At 48.8% G+C, this 19,629-nt stretch overlaps 1 protein-coding gene across 1 annotated transcript; it reads right to left on the bottom strand.

Annotated features, from left to right (window-relative positions):
- Positions 1-2,651: 2,651 nt before the first annotated feature.
- PSMD2 (proteasome 26S subunit ubiquitin receptor, non-ATPase 2) lies at positions 2,652-13,060 on the bottom strand. The gene is made up of 21 exons (XM_012457453.3): positions 12,900-13,060; positions 12,395-12,451; positions 11,860-12,024; positions 10,387-10,508; positions 9,984-10,208; positions 9,528-9,686; positions 9,228-9,372; positions 8,989-9,049; positions 8,589-8,735; positions 8,310-8,416; positions 7,985-8,112; positions 7,659-7,746; positions 5,851-6,013; positions 5,625-5,726; positions 5,285-5,430; positions 4,951-5,034; positions 4,132-4,300; positions 3,952-4,046; positions 3,647-3,773; positions 3,101-3,219; positions 2,652-2,990 (listed from the first exon to the last, which is right to left on the bottom strand). Exons 1-21 carry the CDS (start codon positions 13,032-13,034, stop codon positions 2,808-2,810), a joined length of 2,727 nt encoding a protein of 908 aa, XP_012312876.1. The 5' UTR covers positions 13,035-13,060; the 3' UTR covers positions 2,652-2,807.
- Positions 13,061-19,629: the final 6,569 nt, after the last annotated feature.

Raw genomic sequence — 19,629 nt, 5'->3', positions numbered from 1 at the left:
TAGGATTTTTTTTTCTGTATTTGCATCCCCATAAATTAGACTCATGTCTGATGTAGAGTAAGGCTCCACAGTTGTTCACTGCTGAATGAAGTACTGAAGTATGTAAGTAAATGTGAAAGGTTAAATGCCACTGTGAAACTTTTTGAGACAGTCTCGCTCTGTTGCCACGCTGGAGTGCAGTGGCATGATCCCAGCTCACTGCAACCTCCGCCTCCCAGGTTCAAGCAATTCTCCTGCCTCAGCCTTCCGAGTAGCTGGGACTACAGGCACTTGCCACCACCCTTAGCTAACTTGGATTTTTTAGTAGAGAAGGAGTTTTACCATGTTGGCCAGGATGGTCTTGATCTCTTAACCTTGTGATCCACCCACCTCAGCCTCCCAAAGTGCTGAGATTACAGGCTTAAGCCACCGTGCCCAGCCAGAACTGTCTTATTCTAAAGCACAATCACCGAAATCACAATTTGGGAAAGAATTATCCTTTTTAGTTTACATATCACTTTTTAATTTAACATTACTACCACTGGAAATCAGGTAAGGCAAGTACTATATCCACATTCTGTAACAACAGAGGCTTATCCCACATGCTAACTTGAAGATTATGGCAGTCACAATAAAGGGGCCCAACACGTCCACCAACTCCTTAGCCCTGTTTGAACCTTATACAAGCTGCCAAGGTGACTCAATCCAAAATTGCTGATAAATCCCAGCTACCTGAGAGGCTGAGGTGGGAGGATCACTTCAGCCTATAGAAGTTCAAGGCTACAGTGAGCTATGGTCATGCCACTGCACTCCAGCGTGGGCCACAAAGTGAAACTTTATCTCCAAAAATAGTTTAGTAATAAAACGACTGGGCCAGGAGTGGTGGCTCACGCCTGTCATCCCAGCACTTTGGGAGGCCGAGGCGGGCAGATCATGAGGTCAGGAGATCAAGACCACCCTGGCCAACGTGGTGAAACCCTGTCTCTACTAAAAATACAAAAATTAGCAAGGTGTGGTGGTGTGTGCCTATAATCCCAGCTACTCAGGAGACTGAGGCAGGAGAATCACTGGAACCCAGGGGGCGGAAGCTGCAGGGAGCCGAGATCATGCCACTGCACTCCAGCCTGGGTGACAAAGTGAGACTCTCAAAAAAATAAAGAAAAAAACTGGCCAGGCGCACTGGCTCTTGCCTGTGATCCCAACACTTTGGGAGGCTCAGGCAGGATCCCTTGAGGGCAGATCAAGACCAGCCTGGGCGACACAGCAAGACCCCCCACCTCTACAAAAATAAAAATATGCCAGGTGTGGTGGCTCATGCCTATAGTCCTAGTTACTACTTGGGAGGCTGAGTCAGGAGGATCACTCGAGTATAGGAGTTTGAGGCTTCAGTGAGCTATGATTGTGCCATTGCACTTCCGACTGAGTGATAAAGACCATTTCTAATTAAAAAAAAAAAAAAGTCATTTGTGGTGGTACACACCTGTAGCCCTACCTACTTGGGAGCCTGAGGGTCAAGCCTTCTTGAATCCACTTTCTCTACAAGGACATCCCAGAAGTAGATGTTAACATGATCAAATCCCTCAAATAGCAGCCTCCTAAGAGGGACATGGGTTGCAGGAGGTAAATTTGTCCCTTTCATTCAGTAGCACATAAGTCAAATTAGAAAAGTGTGAGGCTGCCCACTCTTGGCCATCTTTAGCCCAAGGTCAGGAGATGATAGGCTTGAAGAGGGTGTACTGATGGTGGAGGGTAAGGGTGGGGATTATTTACATGATCCACAAGCCCCCTGGAAAGGTGTTTGGGAGAGTTTATGTAAAAAGATCCGGCTGGGTGCAGCAGATCACGCCTGTAATCCAAGCACTTTGGGAGGTCAAGGCAGGTGGATCACCTGAGGTTTGGAGTTCGAGACCAGCCTGACCAACATTGGGAAAACCCATCTCTACTAAAAATACAAAATTAGCTGGGCGTGGTGGCGGTCGCCTGTAATCCTGGCTACTTGGGAGGCTGAGGCAGGAGAATAGCTTGAACCTGGGAGGCGGAGGTTGTGGTTAGCTGAGATTGAGCCATTGCACTCCAGCCCGGGCAACAAGAGTGAAACTCTACCTCAAAAAAAAAAAAAAAAAAGAAAAAGAAAAACAAAGAAGATCCATTGGCTGGGCGTGGTGGCTCACGCCTGTAATCCCAGCACTTTGGGAGGCTGAGGCGGGTGGACCACCTGAGGTCAGGAGTTCAAGACCAGCATGGCCAACATGGTGAAACCCCACCTCTACTAAAAATACAAAAATTAGCTGGGCGTGATGGCACAACCTGCAATCCCAGCTACTTGGAAGGCTGAGGCAGGAGAATGGTTTGAACCCAGGAGGCAAATGTTGCAGTGAGCCAAAATTGCGCCACTGAACTCCGGCCTGGGTGACAAGAGCAAGACTCTGCCTTAAAAAAAAAGAAAAAAAGATCCATTACATTTACAGGTTTCTCAAGAGTTCTAAGAAAATGAAACAGAGGATGATTAGTAAGGAGGGACTCAGTTCTTTTCATCCAGGAGAGGGGAAGGGGTCAGTTCTTTGTATCCAGGGCAGCCGTCCTGCTAACCTAGACTCAGAGTTGCTCCAAACAATGCCCTCTCTAGTTTAGACTCCAGCTATGACACCCCAGAAAACAGACATGGAGAGACCTTGGGGATAAAGGTCTTTATTGAACAACATTATCTCACTCAGTAACAAAAGAGCAGGAGGCAACAATTCCCCCAGAAGTCTGCAGCTGTGTCTACCCTTGGCAACAGGATGCATGGCCCGCTGATACATCAGCTGTTCAGAGCCCCTGGTGGTCACTTAGAGATCATAATTGGGGTTCTTCCGAAGGATAACAAAACCTTCCAGAATGGGGGTAACAGGAAGAAACTCCTCGGTGGCCAATTCTGCCCGTTCCCCGTGGGCCAGCAACACTGGGGTTGTATGTGTCTGGAACCCTGTGATGGTCTTGGGCTTGCCAGCCTGCCCCACCACATCCACTGCCTGTAGGGTGAGAAAATTGAAAAGGATGGAAGAGTAGCAACCACCCACTGCCCACGCCAGTTTCAGCAAAGCAATTGTATGTACATTCTCCCGTCTACTCAACCTCTCACCTGGCCCACACGGACAGACACGGGCAATGGCCGCAGCTCCTCATCAAATGTAACCAGCATTCGGGGCTGCATGGCAGCCACCAGCCCATACAATACATAGTGTGATTTACCTAGAATAACTGAGGGAAGCAGACAGGACAAAAAGTTAAGAGACAAAAGGGCAGGCCTGGCCAGAACACTGAGAGCCCACCCCAGCCTTGGCCCTTTAACCACTCAGTCATACGACTGAGTCCATACTCCTCCCCTCATGTGCCCTACTACTAACCAGAGATGCCCCCACCTCACTTTGCTTACAGCCCTTAGACTTGAAAATTGGGTTTCCCCAGTTACTTAGGAGCAAATGCTGGGCACATCATCCTCCAATCTCTTTGGGCCAGATCAAAAGTGTGTGAGATGAAAGTCTCATGTCACCAGCCCAAAGAACCTCAGGAACCTAGGAGTGGTACAGAGCTAACTTGGGTCTTGAACCTAAACTGCCAACGTGGGCCTGGAAAGGGTGGAGTCAGCACTACATACTGTGATATAAAACTTCTAACAGGAACTCACTGTTTCGAACATCCAGGAAAGAGACAAGCACAGTGAGCAGCCCAGCCACAGCCACTTGACTCATAAGCTGCCGGTCACTGTGGTAGGGGCAGAGGGTAAGTGTGCCCTTCCCTAAATGTGTCAGGCCCTGAAAAAAACAGAAGGAAGTAGAGGTGAGGAGTCATCACTGACGAGGTATCACCTAACCCAGCCAAACAGAAATCTGGCACTTGGTCACATTTTTTCTCCTAGGTCAACATTCCACGTCCCTCCTTCCATCACCGGATACTTCCCCGGCACGCTCTGAGAAGAGCTCTACTCTTTACCTGTGCTAAGCGCACCATGAAGAGGTTGTTGGGGTCCTTGGCGTGATATTGAGCCAACTGGCGCAGCATCGCAGCCAGACGGGCATTGTTGGTACCTGAAAATGTTAAGCATTACAGAAGTGAAAAAAGGGGCTTCAAATCTTCCCCGCGGCTTATGATCTTCTTCTGCCTGATACTCACCACTGCCCACCATGCCCATGGCAAAAATGGAGTTGTAAGAAACTTCTGGATCAGCATCATGAGAGAATTTGCTTAGGGTATCCAGGATGTTGAGTCGTGGGTTGGAAACGGAGATGAGGGCCAGTGCTAAAGGTACAGCCCTCCGGAGTGTAGGCTCCCCATATCTCAGCTGATGATCCAAGAAAGGACAACAGTAAGGGGGAAGGCAGTGAAACAGGTGCCATTACAGAGTGGACTGGTGGGTAAAAGGGGGCCTTAGCATCTGTAGAAAAGGCACCACAGGCCGGGCACAGTGGCTCACGCCTGTAATCCCAGCACTCTGGGAAGCTGAGGCAGGCAGATCATGAGGTCAAGAAATCGAGTCCATCCTGGCCAACATGGTAAAAACCCTATCTCTACTAAAAATACAAAAATTGCCAGGCACAGTGGCTCACACTGTAATCCCAGCACTTTGGGAGGCTGAGGCAGGTGGATCATGAGGTCAGGAGTTCAAGACCAGCCTGGCCAAGATAGTGAAACCACGTCTCTACTAAAAATACAAAAATTAGCGGGTGCAGTGGTGGGTGCCTGTGATCCCAACTACTTGGGAGGCTGAAGCAGAGAATTGCTTGAACTCAGGAGGTGGAGGTTGTGGTGAGCCCAGATCATGCCACTGCACTCCAGCCTGGGCAACAGAGCAAGACTCGTCTCAAAAAAAAAAAAAAAAGACACAGTAAAAAGACCACCTCTCCACCAAGAAAACCCATCAGAAAAGTCTTCACTGGGGAACACCAGGCCACCAGACCCAGTATATTCCAATCTTCTTCATGCTGTACTCACCAAATGGCCAAAGGTTCGTAGTGCCATCTCTGCACCAATCTCCTCCCCCATAGCAATAAGGGCAATCCCCAGAACAGCCACTCCCTGCAATTGAAGAGGCGGCAGAACCCACTAAGTTCAAGGGAATAAAAAGCAGTCACCCCCGACTCAAGTCCCATCTGAAAATAAAACGCCATCCTGTGGGGAACACCCTCACGCCTTATGTACAGTCTCATGCTATTTCAATACATGGCAATACCCAGAGGGGCTCTAGAGCAAAAACCAAACCCAGCTCCCCTGCATGCTTCTCTCTCCTCACAGCCTCCCTCTGAAGGTGCGCAGCTGCCCATGTGACCTGATGTGCTCCCATGTCGGCGGGGGCTTCCTTTTTGTCCTTGTCCTTCTTTTCCTTCTTGTCTTTGTCCTCCTCCTTCTCTTTGGAGTCAAAGTGTTCGCTACAAATGTGGAGCAGCTGCTGCACCTTCAGCACATTCCCAGAGCCTGCGGCAGGGCGGCGAGGAAGAATGGATAGAAATGAGAAGTTACCAAGGAAAAGCTCTGGAAAATAGCAGAAGACTAAAGACTCTACAGCAGGTCCGAATGAATGAGAAAGGAGAAACAACCTAAAAGTAAGGACCAAGAAAGAAGTGAGGAGTCACTGGGGGCGCACGAGACGGCCTCATGAAGACACAGACCTGCATATGCACACACGTCCACCAGTGTGTTGGCAAAACTGCGGAATGGCTCTGACACAACCTCCAGTGCAGCCAGGATTGCCTCGATGGCCTCACCCTTCCCTACAGGACAGATTCAAGGGGTCAGAGGATACTTGCCTCCATCCAGCACAGCCAGACACATGATTCTCTCCCTGTTGTATCCAGTTACTGTCAGCCCTTTGCCCAAACTGAAACATCTCCTCACCCAGGTGGTTGAGACCCAGTCCAAGAGGAAGCCAACGAGCATAAGTGTCCTTGAGCTCAGTCTCTGACTTCTCCATGATGGTCTGAAGGATGGTAGATGTTACATCTCCATTGCAGGACCCCACTGCTATCATTCCACAGGCTAGAGCTGTCACACCTGCCACCTAGAGGTAGGAAATTGAATTACACACAGGAAGTTAAAACATTTATGTCTTGATTCAAGACAGCCTATTCCTACAGTCCACTGCAAGATGTTCTCCTAATAACATTAGGTTACAATCCCTTTCTGATGGCAGATCAAAAAACAATAGTAGCCATTATTCATTGAGTACATAATATATGCCAGCCACTACGCCAACTGTTTCACTTATTATTGACATTTAATCCTCATCACCTCAGGGTCACAGGTCCTGAGGCTATCCCCCCAACATTTTTTTTTTTTTTTGAGACAGAGTCTCGTTCTGTCACCAGGCTGGAGTGCAATGGCACAATCTCGACTCACTGCAACTTCCACCTCCCAGGTTCAAGCGATTCTCCTGCCTCAACCTCCGGAATAGCTGGGACTACAGGCGAGCACCACCATGCGCAGCTAATTTTTGTATTTTTAGTAGAGACGGAGTTTCACCATGTTGGCCAGGATGGTCTTGATCTCTTGACCTCGTGATCTGCCCGCCTCGGCCTCCCAAAGTGTTGGGATTACAGGCATGAGCCAGTGCACCTGGCCGTTATCCCCTTTTATTATTTATTTATTATTTATTTATTGTGAGACAGAGTCTCCCTCTGTTGCCCAGGCTAGAGTGCAATGGTGCAGTCTTAACTCACTGCAACCTCTGCCTTCCGGGTTCAAGAGATTCTCACGCCTCAGCCTCCCCAGTAGGGGATTACAGGTGCGCGCCACCACACCTGGCTAATGTTTTGTATTTTTAGTAGAGACGGGGTTTCACCATGTTGGTCAGGCTGGTCTGGAACTCCTGACCTTGTGATCCGCCCACCTCAGCCTCCCAAAGTGCTGGGATTACAGGCATGAGCCACTGCACCCAGCCTTATCCCCTTTTATTAATGAGAAAAATGTGGCCTAAAGAGATTGAATTACTTGTTCACAATCATACTATTATAAGCAGAGATGGCAAGATTTGAACCCAGTCTTTGACTCTAAAACCTATGTCACTAGCCACCATACTATATTTAAGGCTAGACAATGACTAAAATACTGAAGAGAATCATCAACCCCAGGCTGCGTTAGGTTATACTTCACTCTAGTCCAAGTAGTCTCTCAGAGAACCCAAGGGATAGAACTCAATAGTAAAATGTTAACTCTCTTTTTTTAAAGACAGGGTCTCACTCTGTTACCCAGGCTGGAGTGCAGTGGTGTGTTCTCAGCTCACCATAACCTCCACCTCCAGGTTCAAGCAATTCTCCCACCTCAGCCTCCCTAGTAGCTGGGACTACCATTACCACACCCGGCTAATTTTTTTCTGTATTTTTGGTAGAGATGGGGTTTCACTACGTTGCCCAGGTTCGTCTCGAACTCCTCAGCTCAAGTGATTCGCCCACTTCGGCCTCCCAAAGTGCTGGGATTACAGGCATGGGCCACCGCACCTGGCCTAAAATGTTAACTCTTTAGCCTTAAAACCACCAGAGGCTTAGAATCTCAGATCAAGGGGTTTCACAGAGGTGACAGCCCGACACACACACAAACAGGCATGTACACGCATGCAAACATATACTTCTTTTTCATTATTTATCACAGAAAGTAGGACTCAAAGCACCTTCTCCACTTACTCTAAATGCTCAATAGCTTCTACTCACCTCCATGCTAGACTTTGAATCTCCCATCACAGGCAGCAGCAGTGTTAGGACATCTTCACGATTTGAACCAGCATAGGCCAAGCCTAGTCTGCAAAAGCCACGGAGAGGCAGTCCCATGGATACAGCAAGGATATCCAAGGATACACCAAGAAGAGAACAAAAAGAGGACCGGTCATTCATTCACCATCTCAACAAACATTCACCAAGAGCCAAATACCCAATAGGCACAGTGATAGCCCTTGGCAATACAGGTGAAAAGGGCCCAGTTCCTGTTCTCCAGAGTGCACAGGCTGAGCACTACCAGAAAGACAAGCAAGGAACCTTACCCAAAGATGGAACCAAGTCTCATGGTGTTGCTGTTGTGGAGAACATAGTCTGAGAGCAGTGCCAGAGCAGGGTCACACTCATTCCGGACCCCAGAGTTCACTATGCCACAGGCAAGAAGAGCTCCTGACTACAAAGAGCAAACAGATTCTTCACTCAGGATACTCTACCTTCCTCACCACAAAGGATGCAACATGGGCCTCATTGCAGCACCCGCCTTAACTGGAGTTAGAAACTGGGCAGACCTCATCAGTGAAGGAGAGGCACCGCTAGGCACCAGAATATGGAAGGGGGACATCCCCACAAGCGGGCTGTATCCAGACCAACCTTGATATAGTCCTCAGAGGAGTACAGGTACTTGTCAATCTGGGTGAGGCCACCATCCACATCCCACAGCAGAATCATGCCAAGGGATGCAGCTGCACTCAACATTCCTATACCAAGGAAGAATCTATTAGTCTTAAAATGGCCCTATCCTGAGGATCCTGTTATCATAAAGAGCTCTCCCAAGAAATGCATGATGGATCTCTTGTCGGATTATGGCTCCAAGAGGACAAAAGGAGTGATCAAAGCAAAACAAAAGACAAAACGGGAAGAGAGTTATACCGTGGTCCTTGTTCTTGTAAAGCCATTTGTTGCCATCATCTGTTAGCAGCTTGTCTTGGCCAAAAGCTGCATTCACAAAGCCATTCACAAAAGAGGAGGCCAGGTTCATGCGGGCAGAGTCCACCTGAGAGCCACTGCCCCCAAACCCTGCAAAGGAGGGAAAGGAAAAGTAAGGAAAGGTTTCAGGTAGGACGAGAAAGAAACACAGCATGGCGGCTGGTCTCTGGTTCTGAGCTAGTCCCTCAGTATCTTCTAACTATATCCCCAAGCAGTGACCCAAAAAAGAGGTTCATGGGAATTCTGAGCTCAGTAGGAGAAGCATGTTGGCCAAGCCATCACTCTCAGTACAAGGGGCCTAACTACAATCCCCCAATTCTCATACATAGAGAGGGCTACTCACTGTTGTTCTCTAGGTGAGTTTTGTAGATGTCATCAGGCACCTTGGGCTCCATGATGTCCAGCTGAAGAGAAGTCAGAGGGTCACAACTGCTCCCCTAGAACTCCCCCAGCTGTCCCTTCTGCTATCCCACTGAATGGCAATTCTAATCAAGGAGAGTCTAGTCAGAGGTAGAGTCAGGGAGGTAAAATGGAAGGTAGAATTACAATCAAAAGGCCTCGAGGAACAATGAGCAGTCTCACCTCCCGAGCTAAGGCCAAGAAGTTGCTGTTGAGCTGTACATTGGACATGATCTCTGTCAGGTCCTCATACTCCTCTACATCTTCACTCAGCTCCAGGAACACCCCATGCCGGCCTAGCATGAATGCCATCTGTTTCTGTACTACCCTGTGGAGAGAGCCCACACATCTGCTCACTACTGCCCACTAAGGGCACAGGAAAACACCCTCGAGCCCTCACCGGAAACTACAGCTCCCAGCTCTTCATGCAAATTCCCTAATCGTGGGCTTATCTCTTCCTTTGCCAGCTTCTTCCCTACATACACGTCCTTGCAGGAGGTGAAGATGTCTTCTACTAACTCCATGTCATTGAGCATCAGTGCCAATCTCAGAGCTTCAGGGAAGCGGCTAAACTTTCGGAACACACCCAGGGCACAACGCAGTAGTGCTGAGTTCTCAGGCTCAGGCACGTAATTCACACAACTACAAAAGTAAAAGTAATAAAGAATTCAGAAAGCCCCACACACTCATTTTCCCCATTGAATTCACTTACCCAAAATAAACAGTGAGTACCTACTATACACCAGGCACTGTGCTAGATGTTAGAACTACTAAGAAGACACAAAGTCTCTGTCCTCAAGAAACTCACAGACATCAACAGATTAACTACAGCGTGATGCTATGCTTGAGGAAATGTTCTGGCAAAATAGAGGAGGCATAGTTGCGAGAGAGGTGCTGAGGAGGACACACCTGCCACCCATCCCTCCCGTGTTCACTCACCTGGTGAGATAAAGGCAGACCTTTGCGTATGCATTCTCATCAATGTCCTTCTCCAGCATGTCCACCTGCTCAATTTCCATAAGCAGGTCGCAGGCCTCATGCTCTGCATTGTGGGCCATGTTATAGGGGACGATTTCCTTCACCAGAGTGAGCAGTGGCTCCCGCTGTACCTTCTCCGTGTCATCCAGCTCCTGCCACTCCTTAGCCACCTCTCCTGCCAGATGCCTACAGATACACCCAGACCATTAAGTACAGCTTCAGGGACGCACTTCTCTGTGGGTCAAGACATGCAGTGTCTGGGAAATTCACTGCACAGATTCTCCAAGATAGACAGTACTCTGAATTCTAAATTATCTTAGAGACTCAGAGCCCCCTTCAGAGTCCCAAGAAGAAAAGATCTTACCTGACATACTCATGACCCCATGATGCCAATTCCTCCTGGGAGCCCACTAGCCGATACTTGAGGCACTCGCGTTCCCCACTCATGGTCATGGCCAAGACAGAGATGATGTCAGCAGCAAAACGCTATAAAGAAAACATTCCTTTGAAGTCAAACCCAACAGTCCAGCATTAGGGGAGCATGCATTATGGAATCAAGATCATTGTCTCCCAAATTAACTATGTATATAGTACCAAAAATTTAACATGTTATCTAAGCCACACCTCACAAAAACCAAGGTTGGTGTTGCTATCTCCATTTTTTTTTTTTTTTATTTTGAGACAGAGTTTCGCTCTTGTTACCCTGGCTGGAGTGCAATGGCGCGATCTCGGCTCACCACAACCTCCGCCTCCTGGGTTCAGGCAATTCTCCTGCCTCAGCCTCCTGAGTAGCTGGGATTACAGGCATGCGCCACCATGCCCAGCTAATTTTTTGTATTTTTAGTAGAGACGGGGTTTCACCATGTTGACCGGGATGGTCTCGATCTCTTGACCTCATGATCCACCCGCCTCGGCCTCCCAAAGTGCTGGGATTACAGGCGTGAGCACCACGCCCAGCCATTTTTTTTTTGAGACAGTCGCTCTTGTCACCCAGGCTGCAGTGCAATGGTGTGCTCTTGGCTCAATGGAACCGCTGCCTGCCAGTTCAAGTGATTCTCCTGCCTCAGCCTCCTGCATAGCTGGGATTACAGGCGCCCGCCACCAAGTCTGGCTAATTTTTTTTTTTGTATTTTTAGTAGAGACGGGATTTCACCATGTTGGCCAGGCTGGTCTTTAACTCCTGACCTCAAGTGATCCACCCACCTCAGCCTCCCAAAGTGTTGGGGTTACAGGTGTGAGCCATCGTGCCCGGCCACTACCTCCCTTTTAAATTAACACAGCTGAAGGGTGATAAACAAGGGATAATGTGGAGAAAAATGAAGGCTCTTAATTTTAGTTTAATTACAATTATAAACTATAAAGCAGAAAAGACCCATAACCAAGAAAGATCAGGACAGGTGCTATGTGAAAGACAGACTGTGTAAGAGAAAAGGACAAAAGCAGAACGCCAGTTAAGAGGCGCTGCAACAGCCCATGCGAAAACTGAACATCTCCAGGATTAGGGTTGTACCAGCAGGCAGAGAAGTGGCTGAATGTGGAGCATATTTTAGAGATGAATGTACATGGGAGAGAAGGAAAGAAAAATCAAGGTTAAACATAAGTTAAAAATAACCCATGCTAATGAAACCCTGAAGTCCAACACAAATGACAGAAACAGTGTCTTCTGAGAAGTTGATCCTCCTCTCAGCTCTTTTGTGGACATTTTGACCATGATGAACTCTGCTCAAATAGATCAGGCCTTAGGTCTATCAGGCTTCCTGTGACTCACAACGAGCCCCATGGTCTGGGTAAAAAGAATTCCTAAAGGAGGCCTCCACCAGGTTTGAAACAGTTTTACCTTATTCTCCCCAGGGGCCATGTTCTCATAGATTTCCTTTAGTTTGCCATAGTGTGGACGCAGAAATTTGAGAGGCTTGGGCACTGAAGTCATGGAAGTCGTAGAAGAACGAATCTGCCTTCGCAATTCCTCCAGCGCTGGTCGATACAGGGATGTGTCCTTCTCCTGATCAAAAGATGATAGGGCTCAGACAAAAAGGATTCACACCCCTCCAAGTCATAATACAGAGATATTTAACTTAACAACTCCCCCAAGGAAATAGCTGTGTCTTATTCATTCATCTGTTTCCTTAACTCCCTGCACCCTGCCTGGCACAGAAACAAATGACCCAAGTTAAGAGTTAGGAACTCTGCTTCTCCCACAAAAAAAGCTGCAGAACTGTACAAATACCCTTTGTAATTCTCCTGCCTCCCAACATCACCGTAACACTGACCCTACAATACAGCCCACCGCACACAGGAGTTGCCTCAAAACGGAATAAAACAGGTGGAAAAGAGCCAAACGTGCACCGAATCATGTTCACATCGTGACTCACCCCCAGTCGTTCCACGAGCATCTCTAGTTCATCTTGAAGCTGTTTATCCTCCTCGGACTGGAGGATTGGGAGAAACACGCTCATGAAGAGAAGGAATCCCAAAGACGTCCTCCTCCCACTTACCCGGGGCAAGTGGAGAAGAAGCCTGCCTCCTTAGGAGGGGCCAGGTGGACAAGGAAACAGAGTAGGAACGGGAAGCCGTGGTGGGAAATCAGCCTGGGTTCTGAACCAGTCTACCTGAATACCACTCTAGGAAACGGAGGAGACAATGACCCGCCCGAGCCCACCTCACGCGGCGGTGGTGAGGGTTGGTGGGGACGGCAGAGGTGACAGCGCGGAACGGAGAATGAGGAGCAGAGAGGCAGGGTGCCGGGAGTCCCGGGGATCGCCCCAACGGCCCTCTCCCTGGCGCGGTGGGGCCATTGGGAGTCGGGGCTAAGGCCTGCGGAGCCACCGTGACTCAGCCCCGCGGCCTCCTCCGCCAGCTCTCCGGGCCGCGCCTCACCAGCTCCTGCTCTTTGTCCTTGTCCCCGGCATCCCGCCGTTCCTTGCCGCTCGGCTTCTCGTCCGCGCCGCCGGGGGCCGCCGCCGGGGACTGCTGGGGCTGCACCGGCGCCTTGTCCCGACCTCCTTCCTCCATCTCCGCCGCTACTGCCGGCTCGCTGCGCGCGCACCCGTTCACACCTCCCTTTTTCCCAGACGGCCTCGCGCGCGTCCGCCGCGGAGCCCCTCCTCCTCCAGAGCCCACCTGCGACCGGAAACGCCGGGGCGAGCCCCGGCGCGCAGCGACCCACCCACCCCCGCGGCCTGAGAGCCCCGCCCTCGGACCCCGCCCTCGGAGGCCGGCGCAGACTAACACTCCCAGCGTCCCCCGCGCCATAGGCGCCACCCGGCCCCCTCCTCCCCGTAGTTTCCTGAAAGCCGCGGGACCTCGCCGTGTGGGGTTTGGGTGCGCTGGCTGCTGTAGATGGGCGCTCTGCGATCCCAGACAGCGATTTTTTCTCTGCCGTAGGTTTTTCTCATAACGGTGTAAATAGAACCCACAGTGCCACTCCAGTTGGCTGCTTGGCGCGACAGACAAACTAGATTTCTTGAAATCCGGGACGCTTGATAGCCGCCTGTTTAAACTCTGTGTTAACTGTCTAGCCCACAGCACTGTGGAATATAAACTTCATTTGGTGGTGGTGGTTTTGAGTCGGAGTCTCGCCCTGTCACCCAGGCTGGAGTGCAGTGGCGCGATCTCAGCTCACTGCAACCTCCGCCTACCGGGTTCAAGCGATTCTCCTGCCTCAGCCTTCCGAGTAGCTTGGGATTACAGGTGCCCACCACCACGCCCCGCTAATTTTTGTATTTTTAGTAGAAACGGGGTTTCACTATGTTGGCTAGGCTGGTCTTGAACTCCTGATCTCAAGTGATCCGCCTGCTTTGGCCTCCCAAAGTGCTAGAATTACAGGCGTGAGCCATCGCGTCCGGCCTATTAACCTCATTTGATATTCCTCCCCAGTTGAAGGAGAGTACTCTGCTATTCCCGTGGCTACCATTTTAAATCCTTTGGGGAGCCAAATGGAGTAGAAGTCGATCAATAAAGTCCTGTGCTCCTCGCCAAATTCTGGAGCTAAAAGCAGAACAAGACAAGGTCTTCGTACTCTTTCTAGCTTCTCGTCTTTCCCTGTGAAGCCTTAGAAGGGGTGTGACTGATGCGCTTTATATCAGTACTGCTTTAAAGTGAGTCCATGCACTTCTTACAACCTTTTGAGATTGGTAGGGTTATGTCCATTTTACAGAGGAGATATTTCAAGTAGTAGAATCAGGATTTAATTTATTATTTATTTTTTTGAGCCGGAGTTTCGCTCTAGTTGCCCCGGCTGGAGTGCAATGGTGCGATATCGGCTCACCGCAACCTCTGCCTCCTGGGTTCAAGTGATTCTCCTGCCTCAGCCTCCCAAGTAGCTAGGCTTAGAGGCGTGCACCAACACACCCGACTAAGTTTCGTATTTTTGGTAGAGATGGGGTTTCACCATTTGGCCAGTCTGGTCTTGAATTCCTGACCTCAGGTGATCCTCCCGCCTCTGCTTCCCCATGTCTTCCTTCTATCAGATCCCAGATTTTGTGCCATGTACCAGTCACACCCCAACCAGTACCTTAGAGGAGGTGAGGTGATGTGGCTTTAATAAAGCTCAGGAGACTCCAGATGAAGAGTAAATGAACAGGTGTACTATGTTTCAGCAATTTTGTAGGTTTGAAATGTTTTGAAATAAAACGTTGGGGGTAAGAGAACACAAAATTGAGAGACAGATCTGGTGTTTACAACCAAATTCTGCCATTCACCAGCCATGAGGCTTGGGCAAGCTACCTAACTTCTCTCAGCCTGGTTTCTGTTTCTGTAAAATGTGAATCATAAAGTATCTCTTTTGTAAGTTGTTATGAAAAAGAAATGAGCAGAAGTATTTAAAGTGGCCAGGTAGGTGCCTCGCAGAAAGCAGGCACTAGAAAGCAGGCAGTTGTCATTTTATTTTCCAATTACCTCGAATCTGCAAGGTGAGTTAAATACTCTTGTCCCCTTCTCCGCACCTCCAAGCACTCAAGCTTCCAAGTTGATCTTGCCAAATGCAAATGTTTTTTCTTGTCTTTTCCTTTTCTTTTCTCTTCTTTTCTTTTTATTGAGATGGAGTCTCACTCTGTCCCCAGGCTGGAATGCAGTGGCGAGATCTCAGTTCACTGCAACGACCACCTCCTGGGTTCAAGCAATTCTCCTGCCTCAGCCTCCTGAATAGCTGGAATTACAGGCACCCACCACCATGCTGGATAATTTTTTGTATTTTTAGTAGAGACACGGTTTCGCCACATTGGCCGGACTGGTCTCAAACTTCTGACCTCAAGTAATCTGCCACCTTGGCCTCTCAAAGTGCTGGGATTACAGGTGTGAGCCACTGTATCCAGTGTGACCTTATTTTCAAGGCCCCTTGATAACATTGCCGTCCTGCCTCAAGCTTCATTTTAGCCTGTTTTTCTAGGAGCACTCCTTTCTACCATGTCACCAAACTCCCAATCTTGTGGCCAAACTGCTCTCCAGTCGGGGCGAACCCATTACCTGGGGCTTCCTTCCTGCTTCCTTACATTACATCCATAAGCCTGCCGTGCTGCTCCCCAAACATGGCCTAAGCTGTAGCGCTACGTTATCTGCTGGATGGCTCACACATCAGAGAACTGTTCAACCCGAAGCCGTCACTTACATAACACCAGGCGTGCCTCCGGCAGCACACAGCATTGCACTGTCTTCACTGGCTTGCTTCTTTCTTTGTGTGATATTCTTCAAATGGCCAGATTGAAGTAAGAAGTGCTGTGGCCCTTCTTACTTTTTTCTTTTTTTTTTTTTTTGAGACAGAGTTTCACTCTTGTTGCCCAGGCTGGAGTGCAGTGGCACAATCAGCTCACTGCAACCTCCGCCTCCAGGGTTCAAGCAATTCTCCTGCCTCATCCTCCCGAGTAGCTTGGATTACAGGCATGCGCCACCACACCCGGCTAATTTTTGTATTTTTAGTAGAGATGGGGTTTCAACATGTTGGTCAAGCTGGTCTCAAACTCCTGACCTTGTGATCCACCCACCTCAGCTTCCCAAAGTGCTGGGATTTATAGGCGTGAGCCACTGCACTCGGCCCCCTTCTTACTCTTAATTCCCGGGACTGACAGCAGATTTTTTTTGTTTTCTTCCTTCCTTCCTTCCTTTCTTTTTTCAGTTTCCATCTCGTTGCCCAAGCTAGAGTGTAATGATTCGAGCTCAGCTCACTGCAACCTCCACCTCCTGGGTTCAAGCGATTCTCCTGCCTCAGCCTCCCGAGTAGCTGGGATTATAGGCATATCACCACGCCCTGCTAATTTTTTGTATTTTTAGTAGAAACAGGGTTTCACCATGTTAGCCAGGCTGGTCTTGAACTTCTGACCTCAGGTGATCCACTCACCTCAGCCTCCCAAAGTGCTGGGATTACAGGCGTGAGCCACCGCACCTGGTCTTTCTTTCCTTTCATACCTAGTCCCACAGAAGATTTGGCAATTCTCTCTTTTCATACCTGCTATTACTACCACCCTTCTACAGACTCATAATCCCTTACTATGTCCCTTTCACTTATGCCCTTTTGATCATTCTAAACATTTCGCCATTTCTGAACAGGCCTTGCCCCTTCGAGTTGATTGGCCATTTCACATTGTTGTTCCTTCTGTATGAAACGCCTTTCACTGTTTTCAGCTAGTAAATTCTCCCATCCTGTGAGCTCCAGCTCAATGCCACCTGTCCAGGAAGCTTTTCCTACCCTACCTTTAGGGTATTCATTTCTTCTTTGTGGTCCCACCACGCTGGAACATACCTCTCCCTCCCTAGACTCTGAGCCCTTGAAGGACAGGAGGACAGGAACTGTGTCTTTTTTATTTATTTATTTATTTGTTTATTTATATATTTTTTGAGACGGAGTTTTGCTCTTGTTACCCAGGCTGGAGTGCAATGGCGCGATCTCGGCTCACCGCAACTTCCGCCTCCTGGGTTCAGGCAATTCTCCTGCCTCAGCCTCCTGAGTAGCTGGGATTACAGGCACGCGCCACTATGCCCAGCTAATTTTTTGTATTTTTAGTAGAGATGGGATTTCACCATGTTGACCAGGATGGTCTTGATCTCTTGACCTTTTATTTATTTATTTATTTATTTAAAGACGGGGTTTCACCATGTTGGTCAGGCTGGTCTTGAACTCCCGACCTCAGATAATCTGCCCGCCTTGGCCTCCAAAGTGCTTGGATTACAGGCGTGAGCCACCACACCCGGGCTTTTTTTTTTTTTTTTGATACAAAGTCTCCCTCTGTCACCCAGTCTGGGGTGCAGTGGCACAATCTCGACTCGCTGCAACCTCTGCCTCCCGGGTTCAGGTGATTCTCTTGCCTCAGCCTCCCAAGTAGCTGGGACTATAGGCGCCCACCACCACACCCCACTAATTTTTGTATTTTTAGGAGAGACAGGGTTTCACCATGTTAGCCAGGCTGGTCTTGAACTCCTGACCTCAAGTGATCTGCCCGCCTCTGCCTCCCAAAGCGCTGGGATTATAGGCGTGAGCCGCCGCGCCTGGCCTGGAACTGTGTCTTATTTATCTTTGTACTCCTAGCCGCCAACCGAGTGCCTGGCTTGTGGTAGGCTTTGACACGCATTTGCAGAATACATGCATGTGTGAATGAATGAATGAATGGCTTTGCATTCATCTTCAGGTCATCTTTGTGTATAATAACAACCCCCTGGGGGCCGTCTTTGGAGACCAGAACTGTGCATTGGCAAACCATCAGGTTTCTCCATTTGTGAACCATGATAGATCCAATAAAACTGCTTTTTTAATTAAAAAAAAAAAAAAAAATTAGGACCTCCAATCCTGGAGAAAACTGTGCTTGTTTTTATGGGTGACTCTTCCACTCGGACATTTCCAGAGTGCTATGAAGTGTGTGAGATCATACTTCTCAGGCCAGGCATGGTGGTTCATGCCTGTAATCCCAGCACTTTGGGAGGCCAAGGTGGGCAGATCACCTGAGGTCAGGAGTTCAAGACCAGCCTGACCAACATGAAGAAACCTGGTCTCTACTAAAAATACAAAATTAGCTGGCGTGATGGTACATGCCTGTATTTCCAGCTACTCGGGAAGCTGAGGCAGGAGAATCACTTGAACATGGGAGGTGGAGGTTACGGTGAGCTGAGGTCACACCATTGCACTCCAGCCTGAGCAGCTAGAGCAAAACTCCATCTCAAAAAAAAAAAAAATTATACTTCTCGGCTCGTTGTGGATGGGAATCAGACTCCCCAATGGGAGTAGGGATGGCCTAGCACTTTACCCATAATTCCTTTCCTGTGTCCACTGAGGGGCACCATCCTTTGTTTCCCTTTCTTCCTTGACACACCAGAGCATATCACATATGCATACTCAGCCTGACAGGACTACTAAGGGCAAAGGTTACATCTCTTACCTGATGTTCACCTTGCCTTGCCTCTGGAACCAAGCACCCCCAGAGTGTTCAACAAACAGGTGCTACCTGGCTCGATTTCAGCTCCGTGTGTGCTTAGGTTTCCTGCAGCTGTCTGGTGGTCACATGTGCCTTGCCCAAGGGATCTGGGTTGCACCTGCTGGTGATGGGCCCACCCGGAAGTCTTATGAAATTGTCCAGATGACAGATGTCTGTGTTTGAGTCTAAATTCTATTGTGTCGGAAGACTAACTGATGGTGATTAAGAGCATCTGAGTTCCAAATCTAACTTCAATGCAGTCTGTCTTGCGTCCCAAATATCACACTGGGAGTTATGTGATCATTTCCCTTATTTCTCCATTTGTAAAATAAAGACAATGATAGAACCTCCTTGCAAATTGTTGTGTGCATTTAATGCGATGATATGTTTAAAGTGCTTAGCACAAGGCTAAGCAAAATCGAGACTCAGTAAATCAAGACTAGTCATCATCATCATCATTTGACACTTTGACCTTTTTGCAACATGAGGTTTTAATAGCCCACTGGCCAGCCTGTCAATCCTAAACTGGCCTCTGAAATTAGGTGTCAGGGAAAGGGCAAGGCTTTACCTGCCAAGCCTCTCTCCTTAGTCACTATGCTGTCTGGCATTATAGATCTCATCTAAATGTCACAAGTCACTTATTCCTATCTCTTTGGGTTCTGGAGTTTGCTAAGCCCATGGATTCACTTTTTAGAGCATTAAAACAGAAATGCTTCTCAGAGATCATCTCATCCAATTCACTTGCTTTACAGACTGCAGAAGACAGTGAGACTTCAAGACCTAGTGTCACACAGCTCGAGGGTGGCAGAGCTGGAGCCAGACCAGGCCTGCAGATGGGATGGCCCTCCTCTTTCCAATGCATGCAGCCATTTACCCTGAAGCCATGCTCTTAGAGACTCAGGCTGTGCTTTCTCTGGGTCATAGAATCCCCAGGACACTCTCCTTTCTGAGCAGTCAGCTACTTTCTTCCTTTCCTGAGCAGCCAGCACTCTTGGGATCACATGACAGAAACCCACACACATCTCTTTATGGAGACAAATTGTGGGACACACACTAGTGCCATTCACTGAGGGGCCAAGGACCCAGCAGCAGTCATAACCAGAGCTTCACCCTTCCCTTCCAGAGTGAACAAACCCACCCCTACTTGCACCTTGGAGAGCACTGGGTTTTAAAGAGAATTGAGATTGAGGCCAGGTGCTGTGGCTCATGCC

Source organism: Aotus nancymaae, unplaced genomic scaffold (assembly GCF_030222135.1).
Source record: "Aotus nancymaae isolate 86718 unplaced genomic scaffold, 86718_ANA_hifiasm-v0.15.2.pri h1tg000067l, whole genome shotgun sequence".
In the NCBI taxonomy this organism is placed as follows: domain Eukaryota; kingdom Metazoa; phylum Chordata; class Mammalia; order Primates; family Aotidae; genus Aotus; species Aotus nancymaae.
This window is presented reverse-complemented; position numbering and strand designations above follow the sequence as displayed.